At 42.1% G+C, this 25768-nt stretch overlaps 1 protein-coding gene across 1 annotated transcript in view; it reads left to right on the forward strand.

Moving 5' to 3' along the window:
- The window catches only part of LOC109892821 (G protein-activated inward rectifier potassium channel 2), a 120780-nt gene that overhangs the window by 85664 nt on the left and 9348 nt on the right, over nt 1-25768 (forward strand). The window contains exon 2 of the mRNA XM_020485622.2: nt 10327-11253. Within this exon, the coding sequence (XP_020341211.1) occupies nt 10327-11253 (927 nt within the window). The remainder of the gene's footprint in view (nt 1-10326; nt 11254-25768) is intronic.

Genomic DNA, 25768 nt, shown 5'->3' on the forward strand with positions numbered 1-25768 from the left:
CCGGAAGTGTGACCTCTGCGGCCACAGATGGTGCACGAGCGGGTACCCCCTCCGGTCTCCCTGCGCACCGCCCCTCCCAGCTCCAGGGGTATTGGAGGGGGTGGTGCGGGAAGATGGAACCACCAGACCCCGATCTGGACGTCCGCGAGTAGACAGCAGGTTGTCCAGTCGGATGGACTGTGAGGGTGGTGTCTCTGCAGGCCAGCTCCCGACGGACGTCCTCGCGCAGACTGCAGCGGTAGTGGTCTGTCAGGGCCCTGTTGTTCCATACCATGCCGGCAGCCAGGGTCCTAAACTCCAGAGCAAACTACTGTGCGCTCCTCGTCTCCTGTCTCAGATGGTAGACGTGCTCACCCGCCGCTCTGCCCTCGGGTGGGTGATCGAAGACTGCCCGGAAACGGCGGGTGAACTCCTCAAAATGGTCCAACGCCGCATCTCCCTCTCTCCACAAGGCGTTGGCCCACTCCAGGGCTGTCCCGGTGAGGCACGGGACAAGGGCGGACACCATCTCGCGGTCCGATTGAGCTGGGTGGACCGTGGCCAGATAGAGGTTTAGTTGGAGGAAGAAACCCTGGCAGTAGGCAGCACTCCCGTCGTACTCCTGTGGCATGGAGAGACGGATCCCACTGGGTTCAGGCGGGAAAGGGGCTCTCAAGAGAGACCCAGGTTGTGCTGGTAGAGGCGCTGGAAGAACTCCCTGTCTCTCCCAGCGGTCCATAGTCTGGACAAAGCGATCCATGGCGGCGGCCAGATGGTAAAGCTTTACGGCATGATCCTGTGCGCGCTCCTCCACCTCCATGGCCGGGGTACCTTCTCCCGCTGACTCCATAGGTGGTCGGAGATTCTGTAACAATGTGTGTGTAGGTGGCAGGGAAGTCAGGGGCAGGAGAATAGAACTTGGTATAAATGGAGTCGTTTAATAAACTTAACATAACTCTAAAACCAAAAATACAACATAAAAGACTAGTGGGTACAAGAACCCGTCGCGCACCAATATATAATACACGAGCATACAAACAAACAATCTCCGACAAGGACATGATGGGAAACAGAGGGTTAAATACACAACATGTAATTGATGGGATTGGAACCAGGTGTGAAGGAAGACAAGACAAAATCAATGGAAAATAAAAAATGGATCAGTGATGGCTAAAAGATCGGTGACGTCGACCGCCGAACACCGCCCGAAAAAGGAGAGGGACCGACTGCGAAGTCGTGACAGACTTTCATATTCTGACTATCTCTGAAACTCACTTAGATAATACCTTTGATGATACAGTGGTAGCAATTCATGGTTATAACGTCTACCAAAAAGACAGAAATGCCAACGGAGGCGGTGTTGCGGTCTATATTCAGAACCACATTCCTGTAAAGCTGTTAAATACTGTTGAAGTAATATGGCTACAGGTTCATCTGCCTCACCTAAAGCCTACATAAAATTGTATGGTTGAGAGGGATGAGGCAAAAGGTATGGCAATTAGGTTTGGCAGCCCAACTGCAAATTAAGAAATCATGAGACAAAACTAAATAAAAAAAATTAAAAAACTACACTATGAAACAAAGATAAATTATATAAAGAATTATAGTAAAAAGCTTTGGGGCATCTTACATGACATTTTGGGGAAAAAAGCCAACTCGGCTCTTTATTGAATCAGATAGCTCATTCATCACAAAGCCCACTGATATTGCAAACTTCTTTAATGACTTTTTCATTGGCAAGATAAGCAAACTTAGGGATGACATGTCAGCAACAAACACTGACACAACACATCCAAGTATATTTGACCAAATTATGAAAGACAAGAATTGTACTTTTGAATTCTGTAAAGTCAGTGTGGAAGAGGTCCAAAAATTATTGTTGTCTATCAACAATGACAAGCCACCACGGTCTGACAATCTAGATGGAAAATTACTGAGGATAATAGCAGACGATTTTACCACTCCTATTTGCCACATCTTCAATTTAAGCCTACTAGAGAGCGTGTGCCCTCATGCCTGGAGGGAAGCTATAGTCATTCCGCTACCCAAGAATAGTAATGTGTCGGAGGAAACACCGTACATCTGGCGACCTGGTCAGTGTGCACTGCGCCCGGCCCGCCACAGGAGTCGCTAGAGCGCGATGAGACAAGGATATCCCTGCCGGCCAAACCCTCCCTAACCCGGATGACGCTGGGCCAACTGTGCGTCATGGACCTATGCGGGCGTGGCCAGTGGCGACAGAGCCTGGGCTCGGACCCAGAATCTCTGGTGCCTTAGACCACTCCGCCACCCAGGAGGCGACAAGATATTTTAGAGTGCTATTTTATTGTCCCCAGCTCAAGGTGCACCCGTGTAATGAGCATGCCATTTAATCAGCTTCTCGATATGCCATACCTGTCAGGTGGATGGATTATCTTGACAAAGGAGAAATGCTCACAAACAGGAATGTAAACAAATTATCAGGTTTCAGGTAAGACCCAAATACAGACAAATACAGACAGCAACAGGGGCAGGCAAATGACAGGTCAAGGCAGGCAGGGGCCGAGAATCCAGAGTTGTGGGCAACTGTACAGGACGGCAGGCGGGCTCAGGGTCAGTGGTAGGCAGAGAGGTCAGGCAGGCGAGCACAGAGTTAGAACAGGCAAGGGTCAAAACCAGGAGGGCAAGAAAAAGAGAGACTGGGGAAAAGCAGGGAGCTGAGACAAAACGCTGGTTGACTTGACAAACAAGACGAACTGGCAACAGACAGAGAACACAGGTATAAGTACCCAGGGGATAATGGGGAAGATGGGCGACACCTGGAGGGTGGAGACAAGCACAATGACAGTTGAAACAGATCAGGGCATGACACAAATGTGCACAAATTTTTAGAGAAATAAACTTTTTGTGCGTATGGAACATTTCGGAGATCTTTTACTTCAGCTCAAGAAATATGGGACCAACGCTTTACATGTTGCATTTAGATTTTTGTTCAGTGTGGATGGGGAGAGGCGGTGAACAGTGAAAGTCTTTCCACAGATTTTCAATGGGATTTAATTCTGGGCTTTGGCTGGTCCACTCAAAGACTTTCACATTCCAGCATTCCAGCATTGCTTTGGCTGTATGCTTGGGGTCATTGTCCTGTTGGAACGTAAATCTTCGCCCCATTCTGAGGTCGTTTGCACTCTGAAGCAGGTTCTCATTAACCTCCCTGGGACCGTTCGGGACGTGAGCGTCCCACCTCTCAACAGCCAGTGAAACTGCAGGGCGCCAAATTCAAAACAACAGAAATCCCATAATTAAAATTCCTCAAACATAGAAGTATTTTACACCATTTTATAGATACATTTCTCGTTAATCCAACCACATTGTCCGATTTCAAAAATGCTTAGTCACACAAAAATACTAGTCACAGAAAGCATTCAGCCATTTTCCAACCAAAGAGAGGAGTCACAAAAAGCAGAAATATAGATAAAATTAATCACTAACCTTTGATGATCTTCATCAGATGGCACTCATAGGACTTCATGTTACACAATACATGTATGTTTTGTTTGGTAAAGTTCATATCTATATCTAAAAATCTGAGTTTACATTGGCGCGTTACGTTCAGTAGTGCCAAAACATCTGGTGATTTTGCAGACAGCCACATCAATTTGACAGAAATACTCATAATAAACATTAATAAAAGATACAAGTGTTATGCATGTAATTTTAGATAAACTTTTCCTTAATGCAACCGTTGTGTCAGATTTCAAAAAACTTAACCAAAAAAGCACACCATGCTATAATCTGAGTAGAGCGCTCAGAGCCTATACATATACCCGCCATGTTGTGGAGTCAACATTAGTCAGAATAGCATTATAAATATTCACTTACCTTTGATGTTCTTCATCAGAATGCACTCCCAGGAATCCCAGTTCCACAATAAATGTTTGTTTTGTTCGATAATGTCCATCATTTATGTCAAAATAGCTCCTTTTGTTAGCACGTTCAGTCCAGTAATCCACATTCATAAAGCGCTTTCACTAGTTTCAGACGAAAACTCAAAAAAGCTTTGTTACAGTTAGTAGAAACACGTCAAACGATGTATAGAATCAATCTTTAGGATGTTTTTAACATACATCTTCAATAATGTTCCAACCGGACAATTCCTTTGACTTCAGAAATGAAGTGGAACGTAGCTACTTTTCACGTGAGCGAGCGAGACTGAGCTTGTGGCACTCTGCCAGACCACTCACTCAAAGAGCTCCTCCTTTAGAGTAGAAGCATCAAACAAGTTTCTAAAGACTGTTGACATCTAGTGGAAGCCATAGGAAGTGCAAAATTACCAATATCCCACTGTGTATTTGATAGGGGCTGAGTTCAAAAACTACAAACCTCAGATTTCCCACTTCCTGGTTGGATTTTTTCTCTGGTTTTTGCCTGCCATATGAGTTCTGTTATACTCACAGACATCATTCAAACAGTTTCAGAAACGTCAGTGTTTTCTATCCAGAACAACTAATTACATGCATATTCTATCTTTTATGGCTGAGTAGCAGGCAGCTTAATTTGGGCACGCTTTTCATCCAAAATTCCCAATACTGCCCCCTACCCCAAAGAAGTTAAGGATTTTCTGTATTTGGCTTCATTCATTATTCCCTCTTATCTTTACTGGTCTCCCAGTCCCTGCTGCTGAACAGCATCCCCATAGCATGATGCCACCTCCATGTTTTAGACAGATGATGGATGAGCTGTACCTGTACCTTTTCTCCAGACAAAGCTATTTGCATTCAGACCAAATAGATATATTTTTGTCTCATCAGACCATAGACTCTTTTGCCTTATGCTCTCAGAGTTATTCACATACCCTTTTGCAAACTCCAGGCGTGCTGTCATGTGACTTTTTCTCAGGAGTGGCATCCATCTGGCCACTCTCACATGAAGCCCAGATTGGTGAAGTGCTGTATAGACCTTCTGGCAGATTCTCCTATGGCCTCCCTGTTGCTCAGTTTGGTCGGACAGCCAGCTCTAGTCAATGTCTGGGTAGATCCATATTTTTTTTCATTTCCCAATGATAGAGACCAATGTGCTCTTGGAAACTTTCAACACTCTAGAAATTGTGTTATACCCTTCCCAAGATAATTACATTTTCCACAGTTGTAGTGACATCTCAAGGATGATCAAAGGAAATTGGATGCACCTGAGCTCAAGTACCAATCAAACGTTTGGACACACCTACTCATTCAAGGGTTTTTCTATATTTTTATTTTTTCTACATTGTAGAATAATACTGAAGACATTAAAACTATGAAATAACACATATGGAATCATGTAATAACCAGAAAGTGTCTAAATATATGTGAGATTCTTCAAAGTATCCACCCTTTGACTTGATGACAGCTTTGCACACTCTTGGAATTATCTCAACCAGCTTCACCTAGAATGCTTTTCCAAAAGTCTTGAAGGAGTTTTCCTTCAATCTGCGGTCCAACTCATCCCAAACATTCTTAATTGAGTTATGGTTGGGTGATTGTGGAGGCCAGGTCATCTGATGCAGCACTCCATCACTCTCCTTCTTGGTCAAATAGCCCTTACACAGCCTGGAGGTGTGTTAGGTCATTGTCCTGTTGAACTTCTAAAAACATGTTTTTCCTTTGTCATTATGGGGTATTGTGTGTATATCGGTGGAAAAAATATATATTGAATCCATTTTGAACTCAGGCTGTAACACAACAAAATGTGGAATAAGTCAATGGGTATGAATACTTTCTGAAGGCACTGTAGGGTAGATGTTTCATGCAGTCAAATTACCAAATTGCCCTGTAGTGGCCTCATGGGTGAAATGTTATTCATATTTTTCATAATTTCATAACCCGCCAAAAATCCAGTGTTTCTATGTCAAACGGTTTGGTTATATTTCAGTGATGTGTATAGAGTGTAATATTGGGATGCAAACTCAAAATGTAATACATATCCACGCTATATATGCCATGTATTATTTTTGTAAGCCCATAGCCATGTGTGTGAGGTGTATTCTTTCGTTTCAAAGTCGATTTGTTTGACTACCAATAAACACTTTTTGTGACTGTCACGTATACTCCCTCTCTGGCCTCTAGGTCACCAGGCTGCTTATTATGGCGCACACCTGTCACCATCCTTATGCGCACCAGCACGTCATCACACTCACCTGGACTCCATCACCTCCCTGATTACCTTCCCTATATATGTCACTCCCTTTGGTTCCTTCCCCAGGCGTTATTGTTTCTGTGTGAGTTTCCTGTCTGTACGTTGTTTGTGTTTCTTGTTTTGTATTATGTTTCATTTATTTATAAAATTATTCACTCCCTGAACTTGCTTCCTGACTCCCAGCGCACACGTTACAGTGACCCTGATTTAGATCACTGCAGTAAAAGTTTAACGTACAAAATATATAAGCAAGCAAAAACACAGACACAATCAAAAATAAACAAGCATAGAAAAAATGCACTTTAAATAAAGGTTTATTAGATTTAGTCCTATTCTTTCCATGAGATATTTGTTTGAGATGGAGACGTTAATCCAACATATCAATTAATTTGTTGACACACTGAAATTAAATCCAGACTAAGTCAGTGGCACAGATGGAACTATCGAAGCAGAAGATACATCTCCTGGTACATGTAGGATATTTGGTTGCGTTGGAATCAAACACAATTCAGTATCACTCAATATCATTAAATTTGAAATACACCAGAGCTTGAAACTCTGTTAAATTGTTTATTTTTTGTTGAATTCCAAGTTGAATTAAAAAATATATATCTCTTGATGACAAATGTTATATAGCCCTAAATATCATTATTGAGCAAGTACAGTTGAAGGCGGAGGTTTATATACACCTTAGCCAAATACATTTAAACTCAATTTTTCACAATGCCTGACATTTAATCCTAATCCCTGTTTTAGGTCAGTTAGGATCACCACTTTATTTAAGAGTGTGAAATGTCAGAATAGTAGAGAGAATTATTTATTTCAGCTTTGATTTATTTCATCACATTCCCAGTGGGTCAGAAGTTTACATACACTCAATTTGTATTTGGTAACGTTGCCTTTAAATTGTTTAATTTGGGTCAAACGTTTCGGGTAGCCTTCCACAAGCTTCCCACAATAAATTGGGTGAATTTTGGCCCATTCCTCCTGACAGAACTGGTGTAACTCATGTCATGTTTCTAGGCCTCCTTGCTCATAAACACTTTTTCAGTTCCGCCCACAATATTTCTATAGGATTGAGGTCAGGGCTTTGTGATGGCCACTCTAATACTTTGACTCTGTTGTCCTTAAGCCATTTGCCATGACTTTGGATATATGCTTGTGGTCATTGTCCATTTGGAAGACCCATTTGCGGCCAAGCTTTAACTGATGTCTTGAAATGTTGCTTCAATATATCCACATAATTGTCCTCCCTCATGATGCCATCTATTTTGTGAAGTGCACCAGTCCATCCTGCAGCAAAGCTCCCACACAACATGATGCTGCCACCCCGTGCTTCATGGTTGGGATGGTGTTCTTCAGCTTGTCCCCATGTGTCCCCCTTTTTCCTCCAAACATAACGATGGTCATTATGGCCAAACAGTTAAATTTTTTGTTTCATCAGACCAGAGGACATTTCTCCAAAAAGTGCGATCTTTGTCCCCATGTGCAGTTGGCTTGTTTACGGCGGTTTTGGAGCAGTGGCTTCTTCCTTGCTAAGCGGCCTTTCAGGTTATGTTGATATAGGACTCGTTTTACTGTGGCTATATATACTTTTGTACCTGTTTCCTCCGGCATCTTCACATGTTCTGGGATTGATTTGCACTTTTCGCACGTTCATCTCTAGGAGACAGAACGCGTCTCCTTCCTGAGCTTTATGACACCTGCGTGGTCCCATGGTGTTTATACTTGCGTACTATTGTTTGTACAGATGAACGTGGTACCTTCAGGCGTTTGGAAATTGCTCCCAAGGATGAACCAGACTTGTGGAGGTCTACAATTTATTTTCTGAAGTACTGGCTGATTTCTTTTGATTTTCCCATGATGTCAAGCAAAGAGGCACTGAGTTTGAAGGTAGGCCTTGAAATTCATCCACAGGTACACACCTCCAATTGACTCAAATGATGTCAATTAGCCTATCAGAAGCTTCTAAAGACATTACATAATTTTCTGGATTTTTCCGAGCTGTTTAAAGGCACAGTCAACTTAGTGTTTGTAAACTTCTGACCCACTGAGATTGTGATACAGTGAATTATAAGTGAAATACTCTGTCTGTAAACAATTGTTGAAAAAATTACTTGTGTCATGCACATAGTAGATGTCCTAATCGACTTACCAAAACTATAGTTTGTTAACAAGACATTTGTGGAATGGTTTATAAAATGGTTTTGATGACTACAACCTCAGTGTATGTAAACTTCTGACTTCAACTGTATGAGTGTAATGAACACGGGGGAGACAGCGGGCTGGTTTCAAGCGCAGAGCGCAGCAGGTGTTTAATGAAAGAGACCATAGGAGGAGGCAGGTAGCTGGGTCCAGGGGCAGGCAGAAGGTCATACACGGTAGGTCCAAAAATGGCAACAGTACAGGCAGGGAATAGGCAAAAGGTGTCGTGAGTGAGGTAGGAAAAAACTGTCATACACGGGAGGAGAGAAGGATGGGGGAAAACATTACTGTGCAGCCGTATTCATCGACCTGGCCAAGGCTTTCGACTCTGTCAATCACCACATTCTTATTGGCAGACTCGACAGCTTTTGTTTCACAAATGATTGCCTCGCCTGGTTTACCACTACTTCTCTGATAGAGTTCAGTGTGTCAAATCAGAGGGCCTGTTGTCCGGACCTCTGGCAGTCTCTATGGGGGTGCCACAGGGTTCAATTCTTGGGCTGACTCTCTTCTCTGTATACATCAATGATGTCATTCTTGCTGCTGGTGATTCTCTGATCTACCTCTACGCAGACGACACCATTCTGTATACTTCTGGCCCCTCTTTGGACACTGTGTTAACTAACCTCCAGACGAGCTTCAATGCCATACAACTCTCCTTCCGTGGCCTCCAACTGCTCTTAAATGCAAGTAAAACTAAATGCATGCTTTTCAATCGATCACTGCCCGCACCTGCCTGCCCATCCAGCATCACTACTCTGGACGGCCCTGACTTAGAATACGTGGACAACTACAAATACCTAGGTGTCTGATTAGACTGTAAACTCTCCTTCCAGACTCACATTAAGCATCTCCAATCCAAAATTAACTCTAGAATCAGCTTCCTATATAGCAACAGAGCATCAATCACTCATGCTGCCAAACATACCCACGGTAAAACTGACCATCCTACCGATTCTCGACTTTGGCGATGTCATCTATAAAATAGCCTCCAACACTCTACTCAACAAATTGTATGCAGTCTATCACAGTGCCATCTGTTTTGTCACCAAAGCCCCATACACTACCCACCACTGCGACCTGTACGCTCTCGTTGGTTGGTCCTCGCTTCATACTCGTCGCCAAACCCACTGGCTACAGGTTATCTACAAGTCTCTGCTAGGTAAAGCCCCGTCATATCTCAGCTCACCATAGCAGCACCCACTCGTAGCACGCGCTCCAGCAGGGATATCTCACTGGTCACCCCCAAAGCCAATTCCTCCTTTGGTCGCCTTTCCTTCCAGTTCTCTGCTACCAATGACTGGAACAAAATGCTAAAATTACTGAAGCTGGAGACTCATACCTCCCTCACTAGCTTTAAGCACCAGCTGTCAGAGCAGCTCACAGATCACTGCACCTGTACATAGCCCATCTGTAAACAGCCATCTATCTACCTCAGCCCCATACTGTATTTATTTATTTATTTTGCTCCTTTGCACCCCAGTATCTCTACTTGCACAGTCATCTTCTGCACATCTACCATTCCAGTGTTTAATTGCTATATTATAATTACTTGGCCACCATGGCCTATTTATTGCCTTACCTCCTTACCTCATTTGCACTCACTGTATATAGACTTTTTGTTATATTTTTTCTACTGTATTATTGACTGTATGTTTTGTTTATTCCATGTGTAACGCTGTGTTGTTGTATGTGTATGTGTTGCTATGCTTTATCTTGGCCAGGTCGCAGTTGCAAATGAGAACTTGTTCTCAACTAGCCTACCTGGTTAAATAAAGGTGAAATAAATAAAAAATAAAAATAAATCCTGTGGTTAAAATTTCAACCACAGAATTATTTTTCACATATATTCTACGTCACAATAGGTTGACAAATTACATGGAAACAACATTGATTCAACCAGTTCGTGCCCAGTAGGGTTGTGCAGTATATTAGCTAAACAGCAATCTAACCTGCCCTTTTTGTTTTGTTGTCTTCTCTCTCTCCCTGTAGGCTTGACTCCTTCTAAAGCCCCAATGGAGCAGGATGTGGAGAGTCCGGCAATCACCATCCGAAAGGCCAAGCTCCCCAAGCAAGCCTGTGAGGACCTGCCCAAGCAGCTGGGGGACCAGGTGCGAGCAAAGAGGAAGATTCAGCGGTACGTCCGTAAGGACGGCAAGTGTAATGTCCACCATGGCAACGTCCAGGAGACCTATCGGTACCTAACGGATATCTTCACCACACTGGTGGACCTCAAGTGGAGGTTCAACCTCTTCATCTTCGTCTTGGTGTACACAGTGACGTGGCTTTTATTCGGCTTCGCGTGGTGGCTCATCGCCTATGTCCGTGGTGACCTGGAACACATAGGGGACAACCAGTGGACTCCCTGTGTCAATAACCTCAATGGGTTTGTCTCAGCCTTTCTCTTCTCCATAGAGACAGAGACCACCATAGGGTATGGCTATAGGGTTATAACAGACCAATGCCCAGAGGGGATCCTTCTGCTGTTGATTCAGTCGGTGCTGGGGTCCATAGTTAATGCCTTCATGGTGGGCTGCATGTTTGTTAAGATCTCGCAGCCCAAGAAGCGGGCGGAGACGTTGGTATTCTCTACCAACACTGTCATCTCCATGAGGGATGGCCGGCTGTGCCTGATGTTCAGGGTGGGGGACCTTCGGAACTCGCACATCGTGGAGGCCTCCATCAGGGCCAAGCTGATCAAGTCCAAGCAGACCAAGGAAGGGGAGTTCATACCCCTCAACCAGACAGACATGAATGTGGGTTATGACACAGGGGACGACAGGCTCTTCCTGGTGTCCCCGCTCATCATCTGTCATGAGATCAACCAGAACAGCCCCTTCTGGGAGATCTCCCAGGCCCACCTGGACAAAGAGGACCTGGAGATTGTGGTCATTCTGGAGGGCATGGTGGAGGCTACAGGTAAGCAAACATATAAATTACAGGTTTAATTAACCAAATTTTTCTTTCACTTTGTTTCCTTACTAGCAGATTTCACCTAGTTAAACTGAAACTTTTCTGCAGTTTGATAATATATATTTAATTTGTGTGTGGGTGTTGTATTAGCTATGACAATAATTCTAGTAATTTTATATAGTAGCAAAGACCATGCTTATCGTCCAGTCATATGTTACCACTGATTTGCATTAGTAGTTCATGGATTATGCAGAAGTGAACAAGGATGTGTCATCTCTTATTATAATAATGAATTCATGTGTACTTGTCTCCTCTCCTTTTCTTCTTACCTTGTTTTCCACTGAGGTTTGAGAGGGAGTCATTGAAAGGCATGAGGGAAAACAGACAATGTGATATAATTAAAATAATCTAGATTCAGCCCTTATGTGCACAGGGCCAGATTATGAAATCATAGGCCTGGGGCTTTTTTTATATAGTAAATTCACTGTTAAAGAAGAACAACTTTTATAATAAAGCCAGAATAATATTTGTGATGTGGCATAGGCTACAGTTGAGCAGAGGCATTTGTAGGATTTCCACACATGTGGAACATTTGTTAGCAGGGTCTCCCCCCCAAAAATGTGCCTTTTAAAAAACGCATTTCACGCAATTCTATGTCATTTATATGACAGAAGACATTAGCTGAATCTTTTTTAATACCACACAAATGACCGGAATTAGTAACTACTCTGACAAACTGAGATCAAACTGGTCTTGAATTCTAACAAACAATAGCCCAGGCCATTGAAGCAACACACAGCAGAAACCATAGGCTATTACTCATGATAATGGCCGATGCGCTCCTCTTGGCAATATCTCAAGATGAGCTACTTTGAAAAACAGTGCTGCTGTTTGCAAAAAATTGGGAGTTGTTGAGAAAAATACATTATATTAGTTCTACAGACAGATTACTTTTCTCTTTTCAACAGTAGGCCTTTGCTTTCCAAACTATGTTTTTCCAGCGATGGTATTTTGACATTTGAAAAGGGTAAACAGACAGCCGCAACCAACCATAGAAATATATTCCATAGATGGCAGTTCCCAGACAGTCAGGACTGGCAGCCGTTGCTAGTGTACCCATGACTTTAACACCAGGGTAAGTGGCCCCAAAACCCTTCTATGGACTATATGTCTATTCCCACAATGCAACAAGCTGTATATTTGGCGCGAATGCTGCCCAAATTGCGGGCCTTCCCGACTGTAGGCAAAATAAAGGAAACACTTGAGTAAATGAGGGATACAAAGTTTATGTTATGGTGTGTGGGGTGCATTTTTCTGGCATGGTTTAGGTACACTTGCTGTTCTGGCAGCTCATTGTGGCCCAACACCCTTTTAAGACACTTTATGTTGGTGTTTCCTTTATTCTGGTAGTTTCCTGTACGCTTGTGATAATTTTATCCACAGTTATTTTTCAGAAACGATTGATCCTCTGTGGCTAAATTATGCTATCTGGTGTATTTTGAACATTGAGAGCGAGCTTCTATAGTTGGATAAAAATTATATTAATAATAAAAAAATATACAAAATATATACTTTTATCACATTTATTATGCAGTTTATTTATTTTATATTTATTAATCAGTTACAAAATCAAGGCAGTGCCCCCCGGTTACCCACTTGGGCCCCCTACCTCCTCTCCACCCATCTACCAGAACGGCAGCAGGCTGTATATACTCATTGAGAGCCTGCTCCTGAATCCCCCTGTGGTTTGTGGTTGCAGTAAAAAAAAATATATATATATATATATATATACTACATATCCAATATATACTGTATAATATATACTGTCTATATGTTTTATTTCTTATTTTTTTTGCTGCCTCTTGGGCCCCCCACGGGCCTGACCCCAGGGTCTTCAGCCCCAGTAAACCCCTGCATTGATCCGGTCCTGTATGTGCACCATGGGGTTGCCCCACAACCTTTTGTTAGGTTATCAGCTGCACAATAAGCTTATTGTGTGGGAGATGCAAAAAAAGATCAGACGTTATTACCAATAGGAAAAGGCTGGTGCATCCCTGGTTGTGTAACCACATGGACCATTGTAAGCACTGTCTGCAGACACTTTTGCCTGATTACACAAGCAGTAAAGAGTGTTCAGTGTGGAATAAAACTAAGAGGCACAGTGCAGCCAGCCAGTTGTTACAGGTTAGAGAGCACAGATTTCTTTCCTTTGGCATTTATATGAAAAAACATAGACTTATTACACACACAAACTATTTAACACAAACATACACACAAGACAGGTATTCATTGTATCCATTGTGAGGTGAATATGTTTTTCTTGCCTCAAATTGCTATTTGTTGGTTGGTCTAGCTTTGCAGCATTTGATTTGGCTTGATCTCAGTGCATGTCCGTGCCGTGTCTTTACTCTCATTAAATTGAAGACTTAGTTTTTATCAAAGATTCTCTGTAATTAGTATTACGCGATCAAACTGATTAATCATGTAACTGTAATTAACTAGGAAGCCGGGGCACCAAGGAAAATATTCAGATTACAAAGTTATAATTTCCTAATATAACCTTATTGGTTATCTGCACAAACCCATTCTTCACTATGAGTCAACCATACATCAATTGTCTTAAATCATTTATTTATTACTAACTAAGTAATTCACAGAAATTCATAAACAAACAAAGTAAATATGGTTACAAGAAATGATAGGAGAATGTGCCCTAGTGGGCTAAACCGGCATGGCGGATTGTTAGACAAAGGGGAAGTGGGGGTCGACTAAGAAGTCACTACAGAGTTAATAATTATAACAATTGAAATGCTAATCCTTTACACATGAACGCTCACTCATTCGGGAACAATTGCAATCAATATATATATTTATGCTCACTGTGTCGTCTTAATCGCTGTTGAAAAGTTTGTTTCTGTTGGAGAGTTTCCGTCCTCTCTCTCTCTCTCTCTCTCTCTCTGTCTGTCGTGGTTAGAGGGGATAGTTCAGAGCGACATTCATTAATGTTGTTGTAGAATGGATCTTTCGGCGGTTGTCCTTCTTCGTGTTCAATGATGCCAAATTCCTAGCTGCAGACTAGTAATTAATATCAAAGACTTGTTCTTATTCTGTTGGTATCAATAGTCTAAGAGTTTAACCACGTGGTATGGTTCAAAGATTCAGCAATGGTCTGCAACCTTTGTCCTCCCATGATTGAGAGAAACATGGTCTACTGAGAATTTCTCAAAGTTGGGTTTTATTCGGAATTGCAGAAAAGGGCTGTCCGAGGATGCCTGACCCTAACTGGGCTCATGGGCGGTCCTCTGATTTAGTTAAACTCAAAAGGTCATTGAACAGTCCAAAATCACATTACACAATTTGACAAACAGTATCATACTCACTCATTCATCTTATACAACAATTAGATGTAAACCTCATATCTGAGGCTATTATATAAACAGCGTTATGGTAATGTGGCCGCACCGTCTCCCATGAGTTGTAACAAACGGACCGGTTCATAGCTGGATTCTTCACCGATCTTTTATACCTTCTCCAGAACATGAAATTTGTTCGGACCTCAAGTTCTGTGAGGTGGAAGAAATTCATTTGTTCTCTATGAAACTTCACTCTATCTCTATACTGTGTGGCCATGAGGCAGGGTCTTCCCTAGGAATTTACGACCTCACTCTGACCACAGCAGTCTGGTTGTAGAAGCAGAGAGCGGGGGATGGTGCTTGCTGTACCCAAATAGGGCAACGTCATGACATCCGTGTGTTACTGAAATAAAGTGCAATGCCTTTCCAAAATTCCAGACTAATTATTTCCTGCCCAGATACCAGATGTATTGTGCATCTTGCTAGAAAACCATTTTATCCTGTTGTTGGGAGGAATTCAATTTATTTTTCTTTGAAGGTTATGTTTACCTTGAGTTTCCTTGACTTTCACTCAGACAAAACAAAACCTTGGAAGCAAGACATGGTTGTCAGAATAAACAGAGTAAACACAAACACACACTTCATAAATGTAAACTCTTTCAAAGGATCTCCAGCGAGGATTTGCTAAGGCTGAGTGACTTTATCTTTTCAGAGGCAGCAGAAAAGCAGCTAAGTGACTTGATGGGGTGAGAAGCAGGTCTCCACGTGTGCTTCGGCCTGTGAATTCTCATGTTGAGTTAGTGAGGTAACATTAATGTGAGTGAGTCACTCTCTATCAGGCACAGAGGGCCTTTCACTGCACAGCTCCAACGCAACACATCACACAGGGATCTACTGTAACAGGGAAGCCCTGAAGAGGGATAGACACGATTGAATTTGGCAGCTTGTCAGAGGCTGTGCACACACATTCAAAACACAGGGCCTTGTTTAACATTTTTGCAAACAAAATGCTAACACACTAAGGACATTTGCATTCGTCTGAGATTCCCAAAGATTGGAAAGCAGCTGCGGTCATCCCCCTCTTCAAAGGGGGGGACACTCTTGACCCAAACTGCTACAGACCTATATCTATCCTACCGTGCCTTTCTAAGGTCTTCGAAAGCCAAGTCAACAAACAGATTACCGACCATTTCGAATCTCACCATACCTTCTCTGCTATGCAATCCGGTTTCAGAGCTGGTCATGGGTGCACCTCAGCCACGCTCAAGGTCCTAAACGATATCTTAACCGCCATCGATAAGAAACATTACTGTGCAGCCGTATTCATTGATCTGGCCAAGGCTTTCGACTCTGTCAATCACCATATCCTCATCGGCAGACTCGACAGCCTTGGTTTCTCAAATGATTGCCTCGCCTGGTTCACCAACTACTTCTCTGATAGAGTTCAGTGTGTCAAATCGGAGGGTCTGCTGTCCGGACCTCTGGAAGTCTCTATGGGGGTGCCACAGGGTTCAATTCTTGGACCGACTCTCTTCTCTGTATACATCAATGAGGTCGCTCTTGCTGCTGGTGAGTCCCTGATCCACCTCTACGCAGACGACACCATTCTGTATACTTCCGGCCCTTCTTTGGACACTGTGTTAACAACCCTCCAGGCAAGCTTCAATGCCATACAACTCTCCTTCCGTGGCCTCCAATTGCTCTTAAATACAAGTAAAACTAAATGCATGCTCTTCAACCGATCGCTACCTGCACCTACCCGCCTGTCCAACATCACTACTCTGGACGGCTCTGACTTAGAATACGTGGACAACTACAAATACTTAGGTGTCTGGTTAGACTGTAAACTCTCCTTCCAGACCCATATCAAACATCTCCAATCCAAAGTTAAATCTAGAATTGGCTTCCTATTTCGCAACAAAGCATCCTTCACTCATGCTGCCAAACATACCCTTGTAAAACTGACCATCCTACCAATCCTCGACTTTGGCGATGTCATTTACAAAATAGCCTCCAATACCCTACTCAACAAATTGGATGCAGTCTATCACAGTGCAATCCGTTTTATCACCAAAGCCCCATATACTACCCACCATTGCGACCTGTACGCTCTCGTTGGCTGGCCCTCGCTTCATACTCGTCGCCAAACCCACTGGCTCCATGTCATCTACAAGACCCTGCTAGGTAAAGTCCCCCTTATCTCAGCTCGCTGGTCACCATAGCATCTCCCACCTGTAGCACACGCTCCAGCAGGTATATCTCTCTAGTCACCCCCAAAACCAATTCTTTCTTTGGCCGCCTCTCCTTCCAGTTCTCTGCTGCCAATGACTGGAACGAACTACAAAAATCTCTGAAACTGGAAACACTTATCTCCCTCACTAGCTTTAAGCACCAACTGTCAGAGCAGCTCACAGATTACTGCACCTGTACATAGCCCACCTATAATTTAGCCCAAACAACTACCTCTTTCCCAACTGTATTTAATTTTAATTAATTAATTTATTTTGCTCCTTTGCACCCCATTATTTTTTATTTCTACTTTGCACATTCTTCCATTGCAAAACTACCATTCCAGTATTTTACTTGCTATATTGTATTTACTTTGCCATCATGGCCTTTTTTGCCTTTACCTCCCTTCTCACCTCATTTGCTCACATTGTATATAGACTTGTTTATACTGCATTATTGACTGTATGTTTGTTTTTACTCCATGTGTAACTCTGTGTCGTTTTATCTGTCGAACTGCTTTGCTTTATCTTGGCCAGGTCGCAATTGTAAATGAGAACTTGTTCTCAACTTGCCTACCTGGTTAAATAAAGGTAAAATAAATAAATAAATAAAATTCAAGATTTTTTCTGGAACAATATTTCTGTAGATGGTATCCCTGAAAAGCGGTTCTAAAGGTACCTAAGCGTTGCAGGGTGTAGGGTGTCGTACTGTAACTGCGCTTATGTGATTTGAGCTGAAGAGTAAGACAATTGAGCTAAGAGTAAGGTCTGTTTGTTGCACATTATTATGCAAAGCAGGAAGTGTGCTTGTTTGTCTGTAAATCACATTTGATTTCTGGATTGTGTTCCAGGGAAGGTCTGACTGCAACTTTCTATTTTAAATCGCACAGGCTGCAGTGAGAGTTTATCTGGCCTTGCTGTAATGTGAGAAATCATTGCACTGCAGTTTCTGGGCTGATACTGTTGTTTTTTTGTAGAACAGAAGGAAAATCCTAAGAAAAAGGGCACTTGATAATGGGAGCTTGAATGCATCCATTCAAAACAGGCCCATTTAAAGGTTGGGTCAAAGAGTAAACTAGAAATGATCCTGCTAGGAAACTGCTCTGAGAGTTATCTGTCCCCAGCTTCTTGACTCATCCTGTAGCTCTCTGGCTTGTTTCTGGAGCGCAGGCCAAACAAATCAATTCCTTTCCTCCGTCTTCCAATTTCCTCCTTTCTTGTCTTTGTGGCTGATATGAGCAGATACATGTCAATTAGTCAAATGAGCGAAGCTGTTTTGAAAGCAGGTTGGCATATTGGGATGACTCATGTACTGGAGGCAGCTCTGATGGCACAGCCACAAAGTCATAAAATCAGATTTTAAACCTAACCCTTAACTTAACCCTAACATTAACCACACTATTTGGCGAACACCAAACGTGTTTGCTTATGTTTTTCTTTAAGCAATGGCTTTTTTCTGTGGAGTGTATGGCTTAAAGTGGTCCTATGGACAGATACTCCAATCTCCGCTGTGGAGCTTTGCAGCTCCTTCAAGGTTATCTTTGGTATCTTTGTTGACTCTCTGATTAATGCCCTCCTTTCCTTGTCCTTGAGTTTTCATGGGTGGCCTTCTCTTGGCAGGTTTGTTGTGTTGCCATATTCTTTCAATTTTTTAATAATGGATTTTATGGTGCTCCGTGGGATGTTCAAAGTTTCTGATATTTTTTTATAAACCAATCCCGATCTGTACTTCTCCACAACTTTGTCCCTGATCTGTTTGGAGAGCTCCTTGGTCTTCTTGATGCCACTTGCTTGGTGGTGCCCCTTGCTTAGTGGTGTTGCAGACTCTGGGGCCTTTCAGAACAGGTGTATATATACTGAGATCATGTGACAGCTCATGTGACACTTAGATTGCACACAGGTGGACTTTATTTAACTAATTATGTGACTTCTGAAGGTAATTTGTTGCACTAGATCTTATTTAAGGACTTCAGAGCAAAGGGGGTGAATACATATGCAAGCACCACTTTTACGTTTTTAATTTTGTAAAATATTTTGAAACAAGTATTTTTTTTATTTCACTTAACCAATTTGGACTATTTTGTGTATGTCCATTACATGAAATTCAAATAAAAATACAATTCAATTACAGGTTGTAATGCAACAAAATAGGAAAAACGCCAAGGGGGATGAATACTTTTGCAGGGCACTGTATACTATATAGCCAATTGTCACAGTTGTCGTAAGAACGGGACCAAGGCGTAGCGGATATTGAGTTGCACATATTTATTCCAAAGTGAAACTTTAGCCAAAAACAAATAAATCAAATAAACAAACAAAGGAACGTGACTACGTGGTGCACATGCACAAACACAAAATAATATCCCACAAACACAGGTGGGAAAAATAGCTACTTAAATATGATCCCCCAATTAGAGACAACGATTACCAGCTGCGTCTAATTGGGAATCATACAAAACATCAACATAGAAAAAATTAACTAGAACACAGCATAGAAATAATTAACTAGAATAGCCTCTAGTCACGCCCTAACCTATTACACCATAGAGAAACAATGGCTCTCTATGGTCAGGGTGTGACACAATGTTGAATTTGCAGCTGTCCCATCAAGTATCTAGAAGAAATCGCTCAGCTTTTGCCTCCTGTATAAGAATCATATCAATAAATAATTGTATTTTTTATTTGATATTTTCGCAAGGTTGGTTTAAATCATATCAGCACTTTGATGATAAAACGGAAATAAAATACCAATGTAATTATGTGGGTTGTAAAATGTGCATTATCTTCTCTCATAAAAAATAAAACCTTTTCACAATGAAAATTTTCCTTCTCTCAAGTCTGCTGGCGTTTACAACAAAAGGTTTCTCAGAAAATTATGAGAGGGATCATTTAGAAATGGAAGCAGCAGGAATTGCTTGATCATTCTAATCTTCCAATGGTCCTTATCAGCTGTTAATAAATAAGTTTACCCTCTTATTTGAGGACCCACGGTGTTAAGGAGTTGACTGATTGGCTCTGGTGTATCATCTAGCTCCCAATATACTGCAGTTCATTGTTTCTGAACTGTTTAAAATGTCCAAGAGAGGATGGCTATACTGGCTGGCTGACTTTGGGGTGGCAGTCGGCAGGCCATTAGACATCCCAGCTGATTTTTCACTCTTATTTTTGATACTGTACCTAGCATACCGTATATCTAGCAAACCAATAAAGTAAAGAGAAAGATGTATAGTTCAAATATAGTCAGATTTGGTATCAGAATAAACCAGTCAGATAGAAATATTTTAAGCTTTGTGGCTTTCAGTGACAAGATTCGTAGCTGCAGCACAGGCAGTGTAGTCAGATGGCACGCCTGGCAGACATCAAGTGCTTAATCTGACAGGAGCCAGTGGTCACGCTGTATACATGATGAAGTGGTGGTTAAACTATTTTCGAGTCGGTTCAATGAACATACATCTGTTACAGTCTATGTTTCTCTGAGAGATTACCACAGCAAGCAACATTGGCTGCATAATATATGTTCATTCATAACATAATGATGGATTATAGCAGTGAACAATACAATGGAAGCTACAAAATCAATTGGCTATTGCTCCTCAGAGGAGCGGAGGCCTGATAGCTTTTACGTCATGTTGATGTAGCCGTGAACATTATTCTGTCATTACTCTCCTTCTCAGAAAACATGGGAAGCACATGTATGGCCACAAGCACTGAGTTATAGGAATAGCCGACAGGTTATTGTGATATGTTGGTTGATGTTTTTGGTTACATTTTGTTGTACCCATAGTAAATACATTACAGAAAGTTAGAATGGGATTGTGTGGCTTCAATGTCTCGGCGGTCATTCGGTCAAACAGTCAACTGTTTCAAACATTCACATTAGTCTTCCGTAAGTGGATGGACTAATGATGTGGAAATAAAGAGTGTAGAGATACAATATAGAAGCAGGCTTCTGGTTTGCTGCATTTTGCCCTTTTCTCAACACTCAAATCAATACCAGTGGTTAATATCTCAGGTTTACTATACCTCGGGTACCAACACAACAGGCCGATAAGCACTTTCTATTGACTGAGATATACACTCACCGGCCAGTTTAAATGGTACACCCATTTAGTTTACAGCGCTACTGTAAATAAACACTTGCACTTACTTGTAAACGAAGTCCAACCGTCTATCTTTCTGGGTAAAGGCATCAGTGGTGGAACTGTAAAAATACTCCCTGTTGGCCCTCAGTGTTAAAAGTGTCTCAGTCTCGATGAGATGGAGATGATAGCAAGGGATGGGAGTTGTCCTTGATCGGTCTGGTTTCGACTGTATATGGATGCTGTTGTGGCTGGTATAGTGAGGACCAGCTGCAGTAACTTTGTTCCCTTGGGGACAGTCTGTGTCAGGTCATACTGGAACAAAAAGCTGAGGAGCTGTCCAATTTGTCTCAAAACATTTTTACTGTACAATCCGACAAGATCAGGCTTAACTCAAACAAAATCTAAGTACTTGGCATATTTTACAGGCTCTCGTTTGCTGTGTCGAACTTTTGTGACATTGTTTAAAAAACAATTCAGTCCACTAAGCGAAGGAAATTAAGTTCACCAAAGTGCTCAAACCTGGCTCTTAGCTAAACATTGATATTTACTCTGATCGGCTGTTACTATGAGTTTTGCTTTCTGCCAGGCCCAGTTCATTGCATTTCTGCTCAAATCGCTCATAGAAACTCTCAAAATCTTGCTTTTTTATGTGTCCATTTGTAGGCAGTATAAGGTAGTTTGGAGTTTGAAGGGTGGAAGAAAAACACATGGTGAGGTTGCCTTTCCCCTGGCCTCCATGAGCATTTTGTACCAGATCACCACTAATTTGTACTAGTTCCGAAATCTATTTTATCATGCAGAAAAAACAAGGCAAAATTATTGATAAAAGGCATATTTATTTTTCATTACAGTTCCCTTTTCATTTATTTTCACCTACCCTGCCTACCTTGACTGCACATTACTGGCAGCATGTAACCTAGCAGTTAGAGTATTGGGCTAGTAACTGAAAGGTTGCTAGTTTGAATCCCCGAGCCAACAAAGTGAAAAATCTGTTTATGTGCCCTTCAGCAAATCACTTAACACTCATTTCTGAGGGTGGCCCAGGGAGAGTTCGAATATGCAAAAATAACATTTCCAATTCTGAAATGTGTATAATACACACTTGTTTGAAATAGGACAAATATAAGCACACACCAAATGATTATACAGGTAATACTTTAGAGCAGTGCTCTCTGTATCCTATTCTACAGTATATGTGTCTACAGTACAGTGAATATTCCAGTTAGACATGAACACAGGGCTGCAGACATGGCTAATTCCCCATCTTGTTGATGGAACATAAGGAGAAGTCAGTCCTCCCTCCTCCTGCTTCTATTGCTCTCTCTAAGCAACCATACAATCATTTGCGGTGGTTTGTGAGGTTGCCATGGCAACTGAAGTGTGCCCATGTAAGATGGACAGAGAGAGAGAGAGAGAGAGAGAGAGAGAGAGAGAGAGAGAGAGAGAGAGAGAGAGAGAGAGAGAGAGAGAGAGAGAGAGAGAGAGAGAGAGAGAGAGAGAGAGAGAGAGAGAGAGAGAGAGAGAGAGAGGGTGAAACTTGAATGATCTCTCTGCATTTTGCATAATCATGATGACGTGGCCGGAGACACTTAGCTTTTCAAGTCCAATATCTTAAAAACTCGACTGCCGGCATACTTGACAATATCTTAACTTAACTGCCGGTACTAATAAACAAAATACTAATGAACAAAATACCTCAAATATAGTTTATTTTTATGATACAAGGCGAGACCCAGATGCAGACACAGGAGGCAGATGGATGGAGTCTTACAATATTCATTAATCCAAAAGGGTAAAGCAAGAGAATGGTCGTGGACAGGTAAAAAGGTCAAAACCAGTTCAGAGTCCAAAAGGTATCGAAGGGCAGGCAGGCGGGGAAATAGTCCAGAGTCAGACAGGGGTCAAAACCGGGAAGGCTATCAAAAAGAGAAAAGCAAAAGGCGAAACGGGAAAAATGCACTGCTTGACTTGACTAACATACAAGACAAACTGGCACAGAGAGACAGGAAACACAGGGATAAATACACTGGGGAAAATAAGCGACACCTGGACAATCAACAATGTTTTTAATAGCTTGCCCAGGGACTGCGGTTGAAAATTAGCCTGCTGGCTAAAACCAGCACTTTTACTGAAACGTTGATTAATGTGCGCTGTCCCTGTAAAAATGTAAATAAACGAAAAGAAAGAAAATCACAGGAACAGGTGAAACAGATTAGGGTGTGACAGCTTTTGAGTGGGGTTTCCCCACTCCACACGCTTTAAGCAGTATTATCCAAACAGCAGGCCACACCAGCCAATAGCTATTAGATATTATGTTCCACCAACTCTGCACATGGGTGGTTGCTTTATTTTAGGCGAGGACTTTGTTCTTACAGACAAAGATTTATTGCACTGCACAAGTTCTACTTTAATTGTTTTTGATATGGCCAATATGGTTGTCTCAAATTCTGTCACTGAATATATAAACCCTCTAATGACAATGCAGGTGGAGATACAGGCTGCGTGTGCCTTGTGCTGCTTTGTGTTAAGGTAGAGAACAGTGGTTGTCAACTCTCTCTTGAAATGTTGTCATGACTGGTGTCAAAGAATAACAAAAGGTAAAATAATGTATTTGAATTGGGGGAGGGGGCTGGCCCATTTGTCCTCGTCTTGGCATTCTGTGGTTTGATGGCTTAAAAGGTCATATGTGGTACCACCTGTACATGTTGGTAAACTAATCTTGCATGTAGACTAAACAATAACTACAGCTACTCCCCTCCAATACTACTTTCCCAAAGCAATTACTGCCTTTTGTCTGACCCTTGTAATTAGCTCAACATTTAGAAAAAGGTGATGCACTTTTCACCCTGACCCAAACCCCCCAGGTGTGAAGGGCTTTGGGCAGAAGGGGGCACACAGTATTCTGCCATTTTGTCTAATTCGATAATGACTGTTTGCGAAGGGGCAGGCTGCATTGCAGGCTGCATTTGTAAATGGAGGGGGACGGAAGGGTCTTTGCGGGTTGACTGACTGCCGTAACTACTTTCTGGCAGACTCAACATGCATAGAAAAGTTTGTGGTCATAAGCACATCCTTAAAAACATAGGTGCTGGGCTAATAAAGAATACTATTAAAGAACAAGAAGGCCCGCACACTGTTAAAGCTACAAATTCACTGATTTATTGACAACGTTTCGATCCGAAACGGATCTTCATCAGGTCAAACAAATTGAGTGCTCACATCCCAAAATATACACATTTCACCTCACATGACCATTGCGGACATGACGCATGATGGGTGCAAAAGCAATTTGTATACCTCTAATCATTTAATAACAATGAGATGAGTACATGTAGTAGTTCCAGAAAATAATATATATTTACAAAATGACCAAGTGGGTTACCTGGAAGGCAAGACAAATCAAAGTGACATATTCATGTAAGAAATGGTCTGATATCAAACTCTTGGTTCAGACCTCTAGGAGACATGGTACACAAATGGTGAATCCAATACAATTCTCTTCTCAATAATAGATTATCAGTATCTCTCCCCCTCCTAGGAGTCTTAACATGTTCGATGCCAATGTATCTCAAAGAGCTAATGGTGTGACAAGCCTCCATGAAATGCGCAGCCATCGGGTTTCTCTGGTCAAGTGTCCTGATATTACTCCTGTGTTCTGCTATCCTTGTTTTCAGAGCTCATTTTGGTTTTCCTACATATCATAGACCACAAATACACTTGATCAGGTATAGCACATTTTTTGTGGAACATGATGCCCTTAATCTTAATGGCCTTGCCCGTAATAGGGTGAGAGTGACACCACAATGGGTTTTTAGAAAGACATTTTTAGAAAGAAAAGCCAATGGAGGCCACAATAGGTCTCCCTGGTGGCTTATCCAGTAGTTTGTGTATTTTGGTAAGGCATGAATAAAGCTAATGAATGGATAGTCTACTTTCATGAACTCATATTCTTTTTGCATAATGTCTCCACTTTCCACAAGAGACTTCAGCTTGCAGTGAATCTCTTCTTTGAACAGTGGTGTGGGGTCATGTGACAATTTCTGATAGAAAGTGGTGGTGTTCAATTGTCCCCAGATCTCATTCACATAGTCATCACGGTTTAACAACACCACAGCTCCGCCCTTGTCAGCAATTACGTACTATCAAAGTGGAATCATTTTTTAAAACATCCGATGCTCGTCTCTGTTTAGGGAGATTATTGCAGACTCTGTATTCTCACTTTAATATTCAAAATCTGAGACATCTTTTTCCACCAATCTGCAGTATGTTTCTAGGGAGGGATTTCTGTATCTGGCCGAAAAAAGGGGGATTTGGCTCAAAACGGGGTATTCGTTCTGGTGGAAATGTAATTCTCTATTGTGTCACCCACAGTCTGAACACTCGTCTCACCCATACTTGACACATCCACATTTGGAAATAATTTCTGAAATTCTATTGTGGTGTCAAAGTTATTACATGATGCAGTTGGGATGAAAGATAAACCCTTACTCAACGCCAACTCACATGAAGTGATGATGGGACGTGAAGAAAGGTTAATCACACTCAGGCATTCTGACTGCGTGTCCAATTGCAGCCTTGCTCCTCTGTTCTTCTTGCCCCTCCTACACTTCCTCCACATCCGCGGTGCTGCTGACCCCTGTGGGGCCATTGAGGGTATCCTCTTCCCCCTCGCTTGCGTCCTAAAAAAAAAAATCCATTCCCATGGGAATCATAGCTGTAATCTGAATCTGCATCAAGAGAAGATGCACTTAAGTGTGGAGGTAGGGTAAGCCGTTTTGGGTAGTCTCTGACATCACTGCATGTCCTCGATGTGGATTCCCTCTCTACAGATACACCTCATTTTGTTCATAGTCATTGG

Source organism: Oncorhynchus kisutch, linkage group LG6 (genome assembly GCF_002021735.2).
Source record: "Oncorhynchus kisutch isolate 150728-3 linkage group LG6, Okis_V2, whole genome shotgun sequence".
NCBI classification, from domain to species: Eukaryota; Metazoa; Chordata; class Actinopteri; order Salmoniformes; family Salmonidae; genus Oncorhynchus; species Oncorhynchus kisutch.